This window comes from Trachurus japonicus, chromosome 10, assembly GCF_045865225.1.
Source record: "Trachurus japonicus isolate A0001 chromosome 10, Traja_1.0".
NCBI classification, from domain to species: Eukaryota; Metazoa; Chordata; class Actinopteri; order Carangiformes; family Carangidae; genus Trachurus; species Trachurus japonicus.
Window position 1 is genome coordinate 5,215,445 of NC_140916.1, and position 17,965 is coordinate 5,233,409.

The 17,965-nt window shown below is 41.8% G+C and overlaps 1 protein-coding gene across 1 annotated transcript; it reads right to left on the reverse strand.

The window, feature by feature from the left end:
• Positions 1-1,385: 1,385 nt before the first annotated feature.
• rnf4 (ring finger protein 4) lies at positions 1,386-17,361 on the reverse strand. The gene is made up of 9 exons (XM_085789007.1): positions 17,189-17,361; positions 12,303-12,414; positions 12,092-12,195; positions 10,161-10,240; positions 8,804-8,883; positions 2,188-2,200; positions 1,985-2,099; positions 1,858-1,909; positions 1,386-1,697 (listed from the first exon to the last, which is right to left on the reverse strand). The coding sequence occupies exons 2-9, from the start codon at positions 12,312-12,314 to the stop codon at positions 1,548-1,550; spliced, it is 606 nt and encodes a 201-aa protein (XP_085645133.1). The 5' UTR covers positions 12,315-12,414; positions 17,189-17,361; the 3' UTR covers positions 1,386-1,547.
• Between the last annotated feature and the right edge of the window lie 604 nt (positions 17,362-17,965).

The following is a 17,965-nucleotide window of genomic DNA, read 5'->3' on the forward strand; positions in this document are numbered from 1 at the left end:
AAAAGATAAATAAAAATAAACCGAATCACTGTCATGAGACAAGATGGCGGGCTGGTTCCCTGCTGTCATGGTGAAGCAGTTACATTCATAACATAGCCTATATGTCAATGCTTTGATCAATCAGAAACAAATCAGAAGGAGCGGAGAATTGTAACTTTTCTTACCAGACTGAAATCAATAATCAGATGTCAATTGATCATTAGTGTCAGATCCAGGTCTGTGTTTTATTTTGAAGGGAACTGCTTTTCACCTGAGCATATTCAGTAATTATATTATTGATTAAAGTATTGATCATATTCTATATTTTAGTGAATTCTCATCTCTGCTCTTCTTCTTTTGAATTTCATTGGTTCATTCACTTTATAATTTATCTTATACACGTCACCCTGAATCAGCTGTTCCACCTCATTCACACATTTATGAAATTTACTTTTTCTCATCTGTTGTTTCTAGAAGTTGCTCAGGTGTTCCATCATGACATCACTCCTCAGCCAATCAGCAGCAGAGTTTGTGTCACGTGACAGTGAGTCATCAGTCTTGTGATCAGCTGAAAGGCTGAAGTGAGTCAGAGTCACAAGACCAGGCTAGACCACAGTGAACAATAGTACTCTAATATATGAGTACTAATACCACAATAATAATCAAGTATGAGTACTAATACTGCAATATTACTCAAGTATAAGTACTAATACCACAATAATACTCAAGTATGAGTACTAACACAGCAATAATACTCACGTATGAGTACTAATACTGCAATAATACTTAAGCATGAGTACTAATACCGCACTAATACTCAAGTATGAGTAATAATACCGCAATAATACTAAAGTATGAGTACTAATACAGCAATAATATTCAAGTATGAGTACTAATACCACAATAATATTCAAGTATGAGTACTAATACCACAATAATATTCAAGTATGAGTACTAATACAGCAATAATATTCAAGTATGAGTACTAATACTGCAATAATACTCAAGTATGGGTACTAATACTGCAATAATACTCAAGTATGACTACTAATACAGCAATAATACTCAAGTATGAGTACTAATACTGCAACATATAAGAGTATGAATACTAATACTGCAGTAATGCTAAAGTATATGCATTAATACTGCAGTAATACTAGTGTGAACACCAACATTACATCAGTACCTACATAAACCTTCTTGGTGATAGTGATCAAGCTCTAATTGCAGTACTTGTACAGTATTAATACTTTTACTGAGGTAGGTGGAGTACTTCCACCTGTACTCCCAAGAGGACGGTGTTTTCTGGTCTCTGATTGGTTGAGAACAAACTGTAACAGTGAATAGAATTTATTGTTTAGTTTCTACTTTACACATGAAAACAAGGAACAGGAACAAAGCGTCGATCATCGATCAATAATCGATCATCTCTCATGTTTCCAACAAAATAAAAAAAACAAAAAAACAAAAACATTTCAGCAGCAAAAACATCCGATGATGTCACTGGAAATCTGTCGTCCAACAGCACAAAAGGTGTGCGGTGATGTCAGAGTGAGGTCAGAGTGAGGTCAGATGTACAGCGGGTGGTACTGGCGGTGAGTCAGTCTCTTCCTGCAGGTGGGACAGGTGTGTGATGATGTCAGAGCGTCTCTCAGACACTGGCTGCAAAACACGTGACCACATTTGGTAGAAACAACCAATCGGCCGCTGTCGACGATCTGTAAAAAAAAATAACAACCAGTCAGAGCGCAGAATTCTACCCGCTGTTCAAACCAGCCAATCGGAGCGCAGGATTCTACCCGCTGTTCAAATGAGCCAATCGGAGCACAGGATTCTACTAGCTGTTCAAACCAGCCAATCAGAGCGCAGGATTCTGACCTCAGAATACGAGTCCAGACACACAGGACAGCTGATCGTCCCTGGAGTCGACCTGAAACACACACGGGCTCCGTCTATTACTTGGTTCTGAGGTATCAGATAATGTTGTGATGGATCCGTCTAATACCTGGAGCTGTGAACGGACGACGTCACCGTGGTGCCGACGACGGGAGGCGTGTCCTCGTCCTCGTCGCTACTGACGATGTAACTCTCAGCTGTTGGGACGCCACTTCTCCGAGGACCTGAAAGACCACACACACACGTTGAACACACACACACGTGTTGAACTGTCCCTTTAATTGGACGTCAACACAACAACATGTTGCTTACCTTCGTCCAGCAGCTGTAAACAAGAGAAACAGAAGAGTCAGTGTTACACGATCAATAACATCAGCTAGTCCTTGGGCCAAGACCCAAAATTTCACATATCGGTATCACCTGGGAGGGCAAATTCTAGTTGTGATTTTTTTATTCCTACACACCCCTAGATTAAGTTTTGATATGATAGACCTTGCTGACTGGCAGCTTTATAGTATTTATCACCTCTTAAAGTAAGTAGTAAAGTAATAGCTGTTCAAAAACGAAAAAAGTGCTTTCCCAGGAACTCATCTTTCTTTCATCATATCCTCTCCTTTGGGTGTGAACTATTGGCCAGCCATAGAGACTTGTAATAAACCCTTAAGTAGTGTTTCAAGTAATTTATCTACAGTAATATAGGTGTAAATAAGCTTCAATTATCCGATGGTCAGGTCTAAATCATTGCAATGTATCTTCTAATTAAGGATACTTTTTGACAAATTTTATTTCTTCCCAATACCTTATTCCAATTAGACTGATAGACAGATAGATAGATAGACAGATAGACAGACAGATAGACAGATAGATAGATAAGCTTGAGGCAGCGGATAATCTAAGGTTCTTCCTTCAAGTTTCTCGGTCTGTTGCCTCACTGTACGAAGCTCAAGTTGCTCAGGCTCTCCCTCCAAGCCCAGATATTCTGCTGTTCCAGGTAACAACATTGTGCACTCAGATCCATCATCTAAGATGGCATAGGTATCAAAGGTTTTATCCTTGTTAGAGAGTCTCACTTTAAAGCTGGCCTGTGGAGTTTATACATATAAAACAATGTCCGTTACATTGCAGCCACTGCCAAACGACTTATTAGGATGATCATTGAACGCATCTCCACCACACAACAGTCCCTGGTTTACCCAGGAGCGCAATTGCCTCTGAGGAGCGACTTTCCCGCGCTGTCGCACAGGGAATTACGTTTGCATTACGCATGCAACGCAACACGTTCGGATCTGACGTAGAGTTTAGAGCGTTGGTAAACAGAAGAGAAGAAGAACATGTTATCTTAGGCCCCGTCCATACGAACCCGGGTATTTTTGAAACCGTGTGTTTCTCTACACGGTTTGGCCTTTCGTCCACACGTAACCGCAGAACTGGGCTCCTGAAACCGGAGTTTTTTGTAACCGGAGTCCAGGGTGAACTTTTTCGAAAACTCCGGTTTCAGCTTCACGTGTGGACAGGAAAACCGGACATTTTTCAGAAATCCCTGCCCTCCCTAGTTACTGTTGCTAGCACGTCAAGTTCTCGACGCTGACCATGCGCTGACCACTCAGACGCTCCTGTGAATATCAATAATCACTAAACATGCGGACACTAATACAAAACCGCGTGGTCACCATATGTGGTTACATGCTGCTATTCCGACATGCCGCTATTTCGACATTGACTTCTAATTTTATTTTTCAAGCGTCCCACTAGTCCGAGATTCTTTTTTTCATTGTCGGAGTAGGGGCACTTTACTATTTTTCAAACATTCCGCTTTTCCGACATTGATTGATTAGGCTACGTTATAGTCAGACCTGTCCTGATTTTTTTTTCTTCATCTGAGACACTGTTTCTCATACACAAATACATAGGCCTATAAGAGAGAAGAAAAAACAAACCCTCCAAGTTTAAAAACACACCGGCAACAGCACCCCTGATCTGCAGCTACTGAGACTGTTATTATTCTGTCACTGAAGTCAGCTGAAGAGAGAATAACTTTGTTGCTGCTCCACAGAGCGCACATGGCTAATTAATATGCACGTGCTGACCATATATGGTTGTGTCTAGGCATTCCGGGGGCAGAGGTGTGTTCACGTGCACAACTGCACACCATTCTTGTATCCAGTTTGATTTATCAAAGAGAAATTGCGGAGAGTTGTGCATGCACAGTTTGATAGATCTGAAAAAGGTGTAAATATTTTGGGTGTCTTTTCTCCGTAGGCCTAAGCAAAACATTTAGTAGCAGCAGTTTTACACTGCTTACTTACAGTTTTGATAAATGAGGCCCCAGGCCCTGAGCCCAGAGCCCAGACGCTCACAGATGCAGCTCTCCGCTGTCCGTGGTGCTGAAGGTGACAGGTTAACTTGACAAACAAACTGCAGCATAGTTCTGTTTGTTTATCATGTGTGTTAGTTTTGTTTGCGACTTGATAGTTGAGTTGTTGAAATTAAGAACATCACTCCCACATCAAACCGGTGACAGGCATGCTGAAAAGAAAAGAGAGAGAGACGCGCCTGGGTATCGCAGCTGTAAAAAAAAAAAAAAAAAAAATCGGAATAGCGGTATCAAAAAGTGTCGGACTACCGGCATGTCTAGATAGAGGGATGTCGTCTAATAGCGGGATGTCTAAATAGAGACATGTCGGAATAGCGGGCGGACCCCACCATGCTGATATGGCTAAAACAGGCTTTTATCAAATTGTAAATTGCGGTCACTTCCCCACTGTGTTGCTTCCTTCCGTCCTGTACATTTGTTTTAAATGAAGCCTTTCAGAATCAATCAGTGGATCGATGGATTATCGTTACGATGTGTGTATTTGTGTATTTTCGTATCTGTCATAAACAAGAGATTACGGGCGGGGTACGTGTTAGTAGCGCGGACTCGCGGTGCCGGTCAGTTTGAGCTGTTTGAGCCTCCACTCTCTCTGTACAAGTTATAGCTGCTTTCCTGTTAGGAGTGATATCACCACCTACTGCACCGCACCGTAACTGGAGAGATCCGCCCGGTGAGCGCGTTCAGAGTCGACCACCGTACTCCCCCTCTCGCTGACCTCCGCGGTCCTGGACCGCACAGGTACCAGGAGACCAAGACCCCCTGTCATGTCGGTCCTCCACCCTCTCTGATCCGCCGCAAGTTGCAAGAGCCCCGCGGAGCCCAGTCTCTCCCTCCTCTCCCACACTTCAGCACCTGTCCTGGGCTACAGCTTGGCTCGCTCCACCGTCCTTTATTTTTGAAGTATAACTAATAATAATGCAACGTGTAGCCTAACTATACACGCGTATGAGTGATCAGAACAGTAAATTGTTTGCACTAGGAGTATTAGTAAAGTCATTTAAAACGAGGAGCGAGCCGAGCCGACACGGTGCAGCCCAGGACAGGTGCTGAAGTGCTGATGAGAGGAGTGGACAGACCGGGCAGGAGCAACCAGCCCAGAGGCGTCTCGTCAGTCCTCGGCCCTCTTCAATGTCTCTAGACACTTTCAATCTGTTTAAGGTTATTTGTTTGTGTTTAGGGAGGCTATATTTGCTTAGAATATTTTTTGGCAACCAGAAAAGCAATGTTTGACCCGGCGTGGCGGCGCCATCACACTCGCTCGCAAAAAAAAAAAAGACAAGAAAAAAGGAAAGAAAAAACGCACTTACACACATTTTGGAGGAGGGAAGCACGTCACAGCATCATTTTTATTAAATCATAGTTTTCTCTAAATTAAGACAGTGTGCGGGACTATTTTTCACCCAGCCCCCCCAAAATGTAGGCCTATGTATAAAAATATGAAAATAAATTGCGTGTAGGCCTAGATATCGTTTAGGGATTTTTTTTACTAAACGTTTACAGTTTCATTCCGTGTAAACGTTTACACATGTACAAGGTCACACCCCTAAATAAATGCCAAAGCTGAATGAACACAACTTTTTTTTCTCTTCCTACTTCGCCAGTCACCTGGTTGCCTGGTTACCTGCACTTACCGTTCGGAGAGGGAGGGAGGGAAAGGGGGGGTTCCAACGTCATCGAACGGCGCAGGCTGACTGTTGCAGTAGCCTACTCGAAAAAAAACACGGCTGATGGCTCGTAATGAGCAAAACTCCACAGGGCAGCTTTAACAACGTTAAATTCTCAATACCAAGAATGCAAAGAACAATGAATTTGGGAGATCACAGGTACACAGAATGCTGAGACGATGCGTTCTCTTGATCATAGTGATTGTAACATTCCCACCAATGATCTCACTCTGACTGCAAAATTCTGAAAGCCTGCATCATCTCCAGAAATTACTCTAGGAAGATTTAAAATGGTCTGCATCTCTCTCATGGCCAGCTGGTGTGGTTGACCATACTGTCACTCTAAGGCTGCTAATGCCATAGTGAATGGTTGTGGATCATGTGCATAGGAAAGGGCAATATGGCGGGCAGAGAGGAGCTGTAACTGATCTAATAGGATATGAAATTTTTACAGTTCAGGTTCCTCTGTTGGCAACAAGTAAGTCAGAGCCATCTTCAGCAGTACCCATGAGGGTCATCATGGCTGAAATGGGAATGAAGATCCCTCTACTCATGTTGAAAACCTGGAGCCCATAGTTTGCTGCACAGGAGCCACAGGTAAAGAGAAGCTCGGATTAACAGGGGGAAAGCTCCAGTAAAGGGTGGGGCATATGAAAGTGGAGCTGGCTGAGACACAGAACCTTGAGCTTGAGGTTGCTGTGCAGGCTGAGGGGGCATGTAATGGAATTGATACAACACTGCTTGGGTGATAAGCAAATGGTTTGGAAGACAGGGAAACCTTTCTGGGGTTCAGAGCAGGTACAGGTGCTGATTCAGATAGGTTAGGTTCAGACTGGGCTTTCTCACATTGGGGGGGCAGTAGGGGTCGTTAGATGCATATGGTGTCTGTTGGGGCTCTATATTACATTCCTCTTCTGTATCTCCCTCCGAGTAACCCTGCTCATACTGCTCAACTCTGTCCATCAAGACTGGAACCATACCAACCATTATAGTTGTGCCACTCCAGCCTCAGATTCAGGAGGCTGTGATACAGATGCTGCTCTGGCCTGTGGTCGTTGTGGAGGCTTGCCATACAGTTAAGTCTGTACTAGATATCTTGGAGGCATTCTCTCCCACTGTGGCCTTTCTCCTTGCTCTCTCCCATCATGTTGCTGAACAGGTCATGGGTCCATTTTCCAGCATGGGTGTTCGCAACGGCTCGAAGGACCATGAAAAAACTATGTGTGATGTCTATGGATTTTCTCATTCATCCAGGTTCATCGTTCTTTTCTGGGCAAACTGAATCGTAGGCAACTGGTCTTATATTTATCTGGGAAGACGTTTCGCCTCTTATCCAAGGGGCTTCATCAGTTATACGCAACAAGTCTCACTAGTCCGCACTAGCTAGACAAAGACAGTGGAGTAAGACCCAGGTATTTAACCTCTGTGGGAGTGGTCACCAGAGTACCTGTGTGGGTGTGTTTACAAAGGTACTGGTTTCACTTGACCATTGTTGGGGTCCCCTGTGACATGATGTGTGATGTCCAAAAAGAGTGTTAAATGACTTTTAATGTTTTATTGGCTATCTGTGTTCTTTTTAGAATTAATGACAATCTGCCTATAGAGGGTATGCGTTTACGTCACGTTGCCCTCGGCAACGCCCCGTTCGATCGGACTGAGTGGCAAAACAAGCGTCCCTCAACGTGCTGGCGGATAGCGGTGGACTCATAAACTGGATAAAATATCTTATATCAAAACAAATTGATGTCAAAAGGAATCGACAACCAGCTCCCCAAAAGCGCCTGCTCCACGGACACGGACACGCAGTGTGACCGCGGCACCTGCAGAGTGACTGATAGGCTGCTGTTACTGTGCAGAGGGACGAGATTACAGCTGTTACTGTCGTCCTGACTGACTCCCGACGCTTAAACCTGCGCGCTGCTTTTATTCTGAAAAACTCTAACAAGTCAAACTGTAGGATGTGTTAGAGGACTAATTTATCTGTCTAAACATCAGAACTACGACACCTGAAACTGTAAACACAGCTGATCGATCGAAAAAAATGACCGCTCCTGTTAATTTACTTTCCGTCATTGAGAACAGGTTCTTGAATGTAACTCGTTCAAAGTGAGACGTATCCTCAAGATTTTTAGCAGCTCTGTTAGGTCATGCATGCTGTACATGCTGGCAAAGCTAGACATGTCAGACTTGTGTGGGCTCGGAGAAAATCGCTTCGTTACTTGCTCGTTTTTAAACTTTGGCGGCTCTGCCACTCGTCTTTTTGCCACTCAGTGGACGTTCCACAGCGACTTCCGAGTACCGTGACGTCATGTGCATACCCTCTATATGGGAAAATAACAAAATGCGGAAAAAATTTAAAAAGCTGCCCCTATGAAAAGGCTATCATACTTTCATTTACTTATATTGACCCTAAAAACAATTTAGTATAGGTAAGGTTTTGCCCACTTAAGTGATACCGATATCTGGTCTGGCCCAAGGACTAAGCTGCTTTAATCACTGACCGATCACTGATCAATAATACCGATCACGATCACTGATCAATAATAATACTGATCACGATCACCGATCAATAATAATACTGATCACGATCATTGGTCAATAATAATACTAAGCAATACTGATCACGATCACTGATCAATAATAGCGATCATGATCACCGATCAATAATAATACTGATCACTGATCAATAATAATACTGATCACTGATCAATAATACCGATCATGATCACCAATCAATAATTATACTGATCACTGATCAATAATAATACTGATCACCGATCAATAATAATACTGATCACTGATCAATAATAATACCGATCACTGATCATAATAATACTGATCACTGATCAATAATAATACCGATCACAGATCACTGATCAATAATAATTACCAGCACAGAGTCGTTGTTCGTCAGGTCGACCACAGCAGCTTCTGAAGCTTCACAGGTGAGATCCACCACCTCCTCCACACCTGATCAATAACAACTATTGATTAGTGTTGTCACATCAACTACTGATTATCTGTTATCACATCAGTTTTTAATTATCTGTTGTCACATCAACTATTGATTATCTGTTGTCACGTCAGTTATTGATTATCTGTTGTCAGATCAACTATTGATTATCTGTTATCACATCAGTTTTTAATTATCTGTTGTCACATCAACTATTGATTATCTGTTGTCACGTCAGTTATTGATTATCTGTTGTCAGATCAACTATTGATTATCTGTTGTCATGTCAGTTATTGATTATCTGTTATCACATCAACTATTGATTATCTGTTATCACATCAACTATTGATTATCTGTTATCACATCAACTATTGATTATCTGTTGTCACATCAACTATTGATTATCTGTTGTCACATCACATCAACTATTGATTATCAGTTGTCACATCAACTATTGATTATCTGTTCAGTGTTTCCTCCAGGATTTTTTTAAAGAGTGGCGGCGAGGGTGGTTTGATCGACGGGGGGGGGGGGCGCGCGACCGAATCGTCAACTAGTCGCTGATGACATCATTCATATTTTTCCCATCATAACTAAAATCCCAGGAGGAGGGAAATGCTCTGCAACAATCTGTATGACTGACAGCTTACGCACAGAACTTAGTCCACAGAACAGCAGCTTTATAAACAACAAACTGTAAATCAGTTTGTTTTTTTGTAACATATACAGGTGCAAAAGAAAATACTGTAGCTACTGTTCATTAAACAATTAGGGAGGAAAACGACACACAGGCCTCGTCACCATCACAGTCCTGCTCAGTCACAGTTTCACTCACAGTTTTTGTTTTTCCTGGTTGGTTGCTGCTGTTGTTGTTGTGCGCGACCTAAAGCTGTCGATATGAGCGGAGTTGTTTTTTTTTTAATTGCCGGCAGCCCGGACACACTGCCCACGATCAATTACATGTAGCGGAAACCCTGCTGTTGTCACATCAACTATTGATTATCTGTTATCACATCAACTATTGATTATCTGTTATCACGTCAACTATTGATTATCTGTTATCACATCAACTATTGATTATCTGTTATCACATCAACTATTGATTATCTGTTACCACATCAAATCAACTATTGATTATCTGCTGTCACATCAACTACTGATTATCTGTTATCACATCAACTATTGATCTGTTATCACATCACATCAACTATTGATTATCTGTTATCACATCAACTATTGATTATCTGTCATTAACAGTCTTCTGATGTTGTGTGGTGTATTGATCAGTACTCACTATCCTCAGTGTTGTCCATCACATCGATGGTCTCTGTCGTCGTCATGGCAGCAGTGTCTCCGTCAGCCATCCTGTTAGCGGCGGTGCTAACTGCAGACATGAAAACGGGTCATGGGTCAAAAAGGTGAGAAGGATCCGACCCCTGTAGGGGGGTCCGGGGGCATGCTCCCCCGGAAGAAAAAATGTAATATTTCATATTTGAAAGCATCAATCTGATGCATTTTGAGAAGAAATTCAAGCAGAACTACAAGATAGTATGAGTGTATGATAAAGTATGGTCACATTATGCTATATAACGTTATTAGTGTTGTCACGATACCAACATGTTGGTACCGGTATTGGTACACAAAAAATGTCATTATTGACTTTATTTTAATAGAAAATCTTAGAACTATTATGCATCAGTAAATAATCAATCACTGCTGCTGCAGGATTCAAATTGAAATTTCCATCTATATTAATCTGAACTCTTCCTAAATTAAAACATTAGTGGTCTGTTTAAAAATGAATCTCAACTTGTTTTCTTTGCATTATTTGAGGTCTGAAAACACTGCATCTTTATTTGTTATTTTGACCAGTTGTAATTTTTGGGAGAAATTGTTATCAGTAGTTTATAAAATTAAAGACAAACGTTCATTTTACTCAAACACACACCTATTGTTTCCCATACGTAGACCAATGTGTGGTGCAGCGCCACAGAATCAAGACCAAGCCACAAATTGACTCTGCTTTTTTTTTTTCATCAACGCAATATCGTTCCATAGCGCGTAGCGCTCTTTCTCTGTTCACTCACTCACTCACAGAGAGAGAGAGAGAGAGAGAGAGAAAGAGAGAGAGAGAGAGAGAGAGAGAGAGAGAATGCATGCCAGTGATCCGCGGTAAAAACGAAACTTATCAGTGTTTGCATTAATTAACGAGTCTGTGGCGGCCGGTCTCTCTCTAACGCGCTGGCGCACATACACAAACGCAGGCACATGGACCGGTCGCACTGTTACAATACGGCAACTTCGCAGCGGAGTCACCACTGCAGCCGCTCTGGACTGCACAGTACAACTCACAACCCTATCAGGTGGTCTCGCGCTTGTGGGTGTTTACATCTTCTTCTACTTTTTTTCTCTTCTCAATTCAAGGCTCTCTAATCTATACCTCCAAATCCCGATCACTTGCCACTTGACCCCCCCCCCCCCAAAAAAATATTTTCTCATCGGATCTGCGCGATACACGTAGGTCATCTATAGGGATGCACATTTTGAATTTTTTTTCTGACCGATAACCGACGCTCGTTAACCGATTATTAACCGTTAACCGATAAGATTAAGAATCAATTTTTTGGGGGGGTTTTTTGCCGTTAAATACACACGTGCGCCGCGACAGCTGATCAGTGCGCTCTGTCTCAGCTGATCGCGCTCTGGAGGTTAGATCGTCCAATGTAGAACTGTTTTTATACAAAGTGCAGCCAAACACCAGGCTGAAGGAACAGCAGAGCTCCTCTGACAGCTCCTCTGTGGAGCTGCAGGAGAGCTGCAGGTGAACAGGCTGGAAAGCAGCGACGTCCTCTTTTTTTTTTTTTCCAGCGCCGTTGTTACAGGTGATGCACATCTATGTCCGTGTAGGTTACATTTATTGTCTGATCTTCCTTCATGGGCTGCTGCACATACTGTCAGTCCTCCTGTGTAACTTTTTGCTGCGAAATATGACTGAAGGCACGTGAACTCTGCACGTGTCGACACGCCCCCATGAGTTGACGACATAAGGAGCTAATAAAATAAATAAATAACCGATAGTATTAATCGGTCAAAGTTCTTGTTATCGGTTAACGGTTAAACGGTTAATCATGTGCATCCCTAGTCATCTATTTTGGTTTCAAAACGGCGAATTTCGCCGAAAGGTGAGTGATTTTCATGCCTGTAACTGTCCTGCTAGTCGTCCTCCTAGCCGTCCTGCTAGCCGCTCTGGTAGCGGTAGCCGCTCTGCTGGTCTTGCTGCTGTGTCTGGACACCAAAGGACTTCCTGCCGCCCTCCTCCTCCTCTGAGCCTGGATGCCAACACAGGGGACAGACACCACCTCACTCAGACCACGGACAAACTGACCAAAGAAGGTCCAGCTGCTGCATAACAAGCTACAAAGAAGAAATAACTCACAGAGCTGCTCATATCATCGGAGACTCAAAGGCCTGACGACCGAGGACTCTGAGGAACGAGGACCCTGACAACTGAGGACCGAGGACTCTGAAGACTCTGAGACCTGAGGACCCTGGGGACAGGAAAACAGACTCGGCGTCATTCAACACATAGTTTAGCTCCAGTTACCACCAGTTAGCCTCATGTTTAGAGTTTGTTCTTGGGAGTGGATGTGAGGATCTAAGGACAGAGGATGTTGTTATGATGCTGTGAAAAAAAAACCTTTGAGACAAACTGTTGGTAAAAATGAGCTATATACAAATAAACTTGGCTTACCACTATGTAGCCTCAGTTAGATAAGATTAAAGGGATACGCCAGCATTTTTTTTTTTACGTGTCTTGCCTCACTCCTGAGTCCATGACCAGCAGATAAGACACCATCCTTTCGACTGTGCGTGCAGTAACAAGGGAGATAGAGCCATATCGCCCGTAATTAGCTTAGCTCAAACGCTGGAAGTGTATAGGTAGTGTTAGCCTGCCTCCACCTAAAGTCATCAGAGAAACTCTTCAGCAACTCTAAACGGAAACCGGCGGGCCGATCTTCATCTCAGAGCTGACAAAACTCTCCGGTAAGGCATCTTGAGCGGTCAAATGCCGGTAACAGGACGAGATCGGTCAAAACGGAGGGTTCAAGCAAAGACGGTTTATTCTGGTTCAAGCTAGCTACATCGAGGGTAGGTTAGCTTCCTATTTCAAAGTAAAAGCACAAATTCTATCGTCATGGTTTTCTGTATGTAAAGGGCAACGGGTGTTTTATTTTGTGAAAGTAACCGGAAGTGCCTTGGTCACAACGGCTAGCTTGAGTAGCGCCGAATTCACCCATACAAAATTGTAAACAGCTGGTATTTAGACAAATTAACGACACACTGCTGATCTAAACGGCTACTTTCTCGCCTAAAAATGTTTGAAATGTTGATAAAGTGATATATTAGAGTTTAGAGCTAAAATGAAATCAGCTTCTGACTGCTGCTCTCGGCTCGGGTAGGAGGCAGGCTAACACTACCTATACACTTCCAGTGTTTAAGCTAAGCTAATTACGGGCGATACGGCTCTATCTCCCTTGTTACTGCACGCACAGTCGAAAGGATGGTGTCTATCTGCTGGTCATGGACTCGGGAGTGAGGCAAGACACGAAAAAAAAAAGTTGGCATATCCCTTTAAGATAAACTGTCTTGGGTACTAGTGCTGACACAGCGGCCTCCTAAAACCACACTCATGTTCACAACATACATGTACAATACACATAGTATACACAATACACATGGTGAATAAAAACAGAGAATAAAGAGGTTAACAAAAAGAAAAAGAGGGAACAAAAAGGGGGAAGAAGGGATGAATGGTGAAGTGCAGTGGTGGTCAGTAACGGAGTAAATTTACTTGAGTACTGTACTTAAGTACATATCCAGAGGATGTGTACTTGAGTATTAGATTTCTTTGGTACTTATTACTCTTACTTGAATACATTTCCAAGACAAATATTTTTACTTTTACTCGAGTTAGGGTAAGTGTACGTGTACCTATTAAGCCCACGTACCATATAAGCCCACTTGTGACTTCTGAGTCAAATAAAAAAAAAACTACATCACCATTTTTGCTGGTTCATGGTTCTTCCAATGAAGCAGCTTGTTACATAAATTATACTTTTTATTCTAAGCAAATCAGATTTGTCAATCTTGAGTTATCGAAGCATATGTGTGACATGTGCCTGCTGCTCCTGAAGAAGTTGCAAAAAAACTTAAGTGATTTTGATGCCCTGAAAAAACAATATTTATTCCATATTTCTACTCCGACTTTAGCTAAGAACTCATTTGTTACCAAAATTTAAGAGATTAGTGCTTTAAATAAAACATGTGTTAGAATTTTTCTAGAATTAGAAATAGTTTTTCTTTTGAATTCAAAATATGCATTTTAGCATGCTAGCAAACAGCCCACATGCCACTGCACACAGCCACTGCATAGCATTGTTCATTGCCATGACATAAAGCATGATAAACATGGATAGTTTACATTTTTGTATGCAGAATATCCTATTTTATTGTTAAATTGATAATACATATGAATATTTATCTTTATTTATTTTTTAATTAACATTTTTACCAAGTGGGCTTAAAGGGGACAGTAGCAAAAAAATCACACCATTTAGGGCAGATGTAAATGAGTATAGCTAATTACTTAAATACATGATCAATTAATACTTTTCATGTTATGTTAGTGCAGCTTATATAGATTCATGTCATGTAGTTGTTTTTAAATGCCATGTGTGTAGAATAAAAATATTCAGATTTTTAACCAGTAATTCACTGATGTTCCCTTTAAGCCCACCTGCTCCCATTAAGCCCACTGGCTGTGTTTCAATGGAGAGTTTCTTCCTTTTGACTTTTGAACCATTTTCCTGCCTAAGTTTGACCTCACCTAATCAATCAGCTTCATAATTCAGATAATTAAATACCCAAATTTAAATATTAGTGATATTGCATCGGCCAATTCATTCATTTTATTCATTGTTTCTATTTAAGCTGTGTTTTTATGTTAAAAAAGTTATTTGTTTAGTTGTAAATACTGAAATTGATTAATTTATTATCCTTAAAATAGGATTGAACCAGGAAACTGTCTTTCTCTCAGTCATTGGGTCTTCAGAAATCTAGATAAAAACACTTTCAACCAGCTGGCTGGACCAGAAAATTTGGCCAAATGTAAATGCCAATTGTATAATGTAGGATAGAGATACAGACAAAATGACAACAGATATTGAAAGCTTATGTACCGAAGAGTAATTTCCATTCTAATTTTTATTTTGTTCATGAATAGTTTTTTGGCTACATTCCAAAGAAGACATGTTGTAAGTTTAGCTTTTTCTGTGTTGACAACACAGCAAATAGGCCGATCATGCCTATTTCAAATGCCGTTTACAGGGCCGAGGAGAGGAGTGGAGACAAAATGAAAATAGCTATTGAGAGCTAAGAGATTACATATTTACAAACACGCAGATCGGTTTTGACTGTCCGTGACGTCACTCTCCGCGGTGCTGTCACTGTGTTACAGGTCCCGTACGGTCCTGTGAGCTCCAGTTAAACATCAATTTCCTCCTTGTTACTTTTCTTTTATGCAAACTACCGTGTTGTCGGCGACAGGAGTGACGGCGACGGCGCGCTCCCAGCTCTGGGGTGCTGGAGTTTCCCGTCTCTGTGGCTACACACACACACACGCACACCAGTCTCTCTGGTACACGTACACGTACACACACACCAGGCGGGCTGAGGTTGAAACTAGCGGGGTAGTGCGGCTGCAGCACCGTGCAGATTACGGTGCTGCAGCTGATCTGCCCGGTGCTGCAGCCGCTGCGTCCGGGAGGCATCGCCTGTCACATATGGCGTAGCCTCCGCTCCGACGTCGTTGCTGCAGCAACCTGTCAGATGGGTCAATAATGTGGCCCAGTCTGAACAGAGCCAAATGCGATTTGGACACTTGCTAAAAACAGTGTGGACAGTCAGCCCTAAAAATCGGATATGAGAAGGAATCAGATTTGAATCAGATTTGCCTGCAGTCTGAACGCGGCCTAAAAGCAGTACATCAGCGCTGGTTTCAAAGAGTTAATTCTCAGAAACAAGAGTTAAAAGCTCCTTAAATTCATTTAGAAAAAAATATAGTAATTCATTGATGTGAAAAATAAGAAATTTACTCTTACTCTTACTTTTACTTAAAAGGTACATTTTGTAGGAATTACTCCCATCTAGCGCGCTTAAACAAGCCTTTATGTAAACAAGTGGTCCGTCAGGACGAAGCAAAACAATACACCTGACAATATGTTATGTTGTCATGGCGATGTCGTATTGTTTACCTGACCCACGTTTTACCGGCTTTCTCTCGACTTCTGTGACTAAAATGACATCTGGTTTGTTAGCGACGGCCGTTTTTCTGACTGGTGCAGTCCTCACAGCGTTACCGCGGTGACTTTTCACAGACGCCACCTCCACCTGAGCCGACAGCTCCGGTGTCTCCGCTGAGTTTCCGTGGTTTCCTACCGTCACGCTGCCACTGAACGTAAAAACATGGCGACACCACATGGCAGCCAGCACCGAGCTTACTCGCTCCATGTAGATATGAATGATATGAACGGTTAATTCAGAGCTGAAAGGAACACTTCAGTTTGTTGATGGGGGAATTACTGGTTAATGAAAAACGTACTTTTGAACGAAATAATCGATTTTCATGAATAGATAACAGAAGAACTTACACAATGTACCTTTAAAGTAAATTTAAAAGTATGTACTTTTGGATACTTAAGTACCTTTAAAAGCAAGTACTTTTTTACTCTTACTCGAGTAACATGTCGCCTGAGCTACTTTTACTTGTAATGGAGTAAATTTTGACCAGTAGTATTTGTACTCTTACTCAAGTACTGGGGTCGAGTACTCTGTCCATCTCTGGTTTAGTGTTTGGAGGAATCAACTGTATGAATGAGACCAGTTGTTGTAGAGGGATATTACCTTACCTGTCGTCATGGTTAAAGTAGCTAAGTTTTAGATACTAACCATATTACTAACCAGGTGACGTCATGTTGTGACGTTTCTCAGGTGTTGTGCTGATGTGTGACGTTAAAAAACAGCAGATTGTTGTGATGATTTCAGTTTCCTTTCACAAACAGTTTCCTGTCGCGCTGCGTGTTTTCTCATCAATATTCAGTTATTAATTATAAAATGCCCGTTGCCAGGTGTCAGCAGACGGTTGCCAGGTGACTGACAGGTGAGTTTTTTAATTTATTTCTGGTTTCAGACAGCTAAAGTTTTGAAGGAACCAGATTCAACAAAACCGTTAGCAGCAGTTAGCACTTAGCTTCTTCTCCTTACCGTCAGAGCAGAGGACTTCCTGTGACGTCAGCCGGTCGCAGGTAGCAGCTGAGTAGACAGGTGTGTGTCAGGTGGGTCGTTCTACGCGTCAGAGCCTCGAAAAACCCGATTTCTGATCAATTAATTCCCGCCGAACATCGACCAGCAGCAGCGTTAGCCGCCACCACGACCTGCTTCCGGGTTTTCTTCTTCTCTGGCGGAAGTTGAAGGACGGATAGAGGCGCAGCTCCGTTCCCTGCTGGCGGACTGACAGCAGCGCAGCTTCAATGAATGAATGAATGTTTTATTTTCGAACATGTATTTTTTTTTTAAAGTAACTATTTTTGTACATACAAAAGAAAGAAAAAAAAATAATAATTATTATTAATTATTTAATTAATTAATTAAAAATTATTTTATTTGCTATTGCTATTTTATTATGTATAGTTTGTTCTTTATGTTCTTATTCTTTATATTCTTATACTATATGTTGTTATTGTCACTGTATCGTCACTGTGTATCTGTGTAATGCTGCTGCTGCACTGTAATTTCCCAGCTTGGGATCAATAAAGTATATCTATCTATCTATCTAGAAGTAAACTTTTTTTTTATTTCCCACCCCTTTTTAAAGCAGAAGTAAGCAGAATGTTTGTGTTAATATAAGTCTTAAATAGTTATATCTTCCGACAGCAATCACTTAAATAGAGTGTTTGGTCTGTCAGTCACTCTGCTCTGCTGTAAGCCTCAGAGAAAACTTTCCTTGTATCCTACAACCTTTATCCAATGAGCACTGCAAAA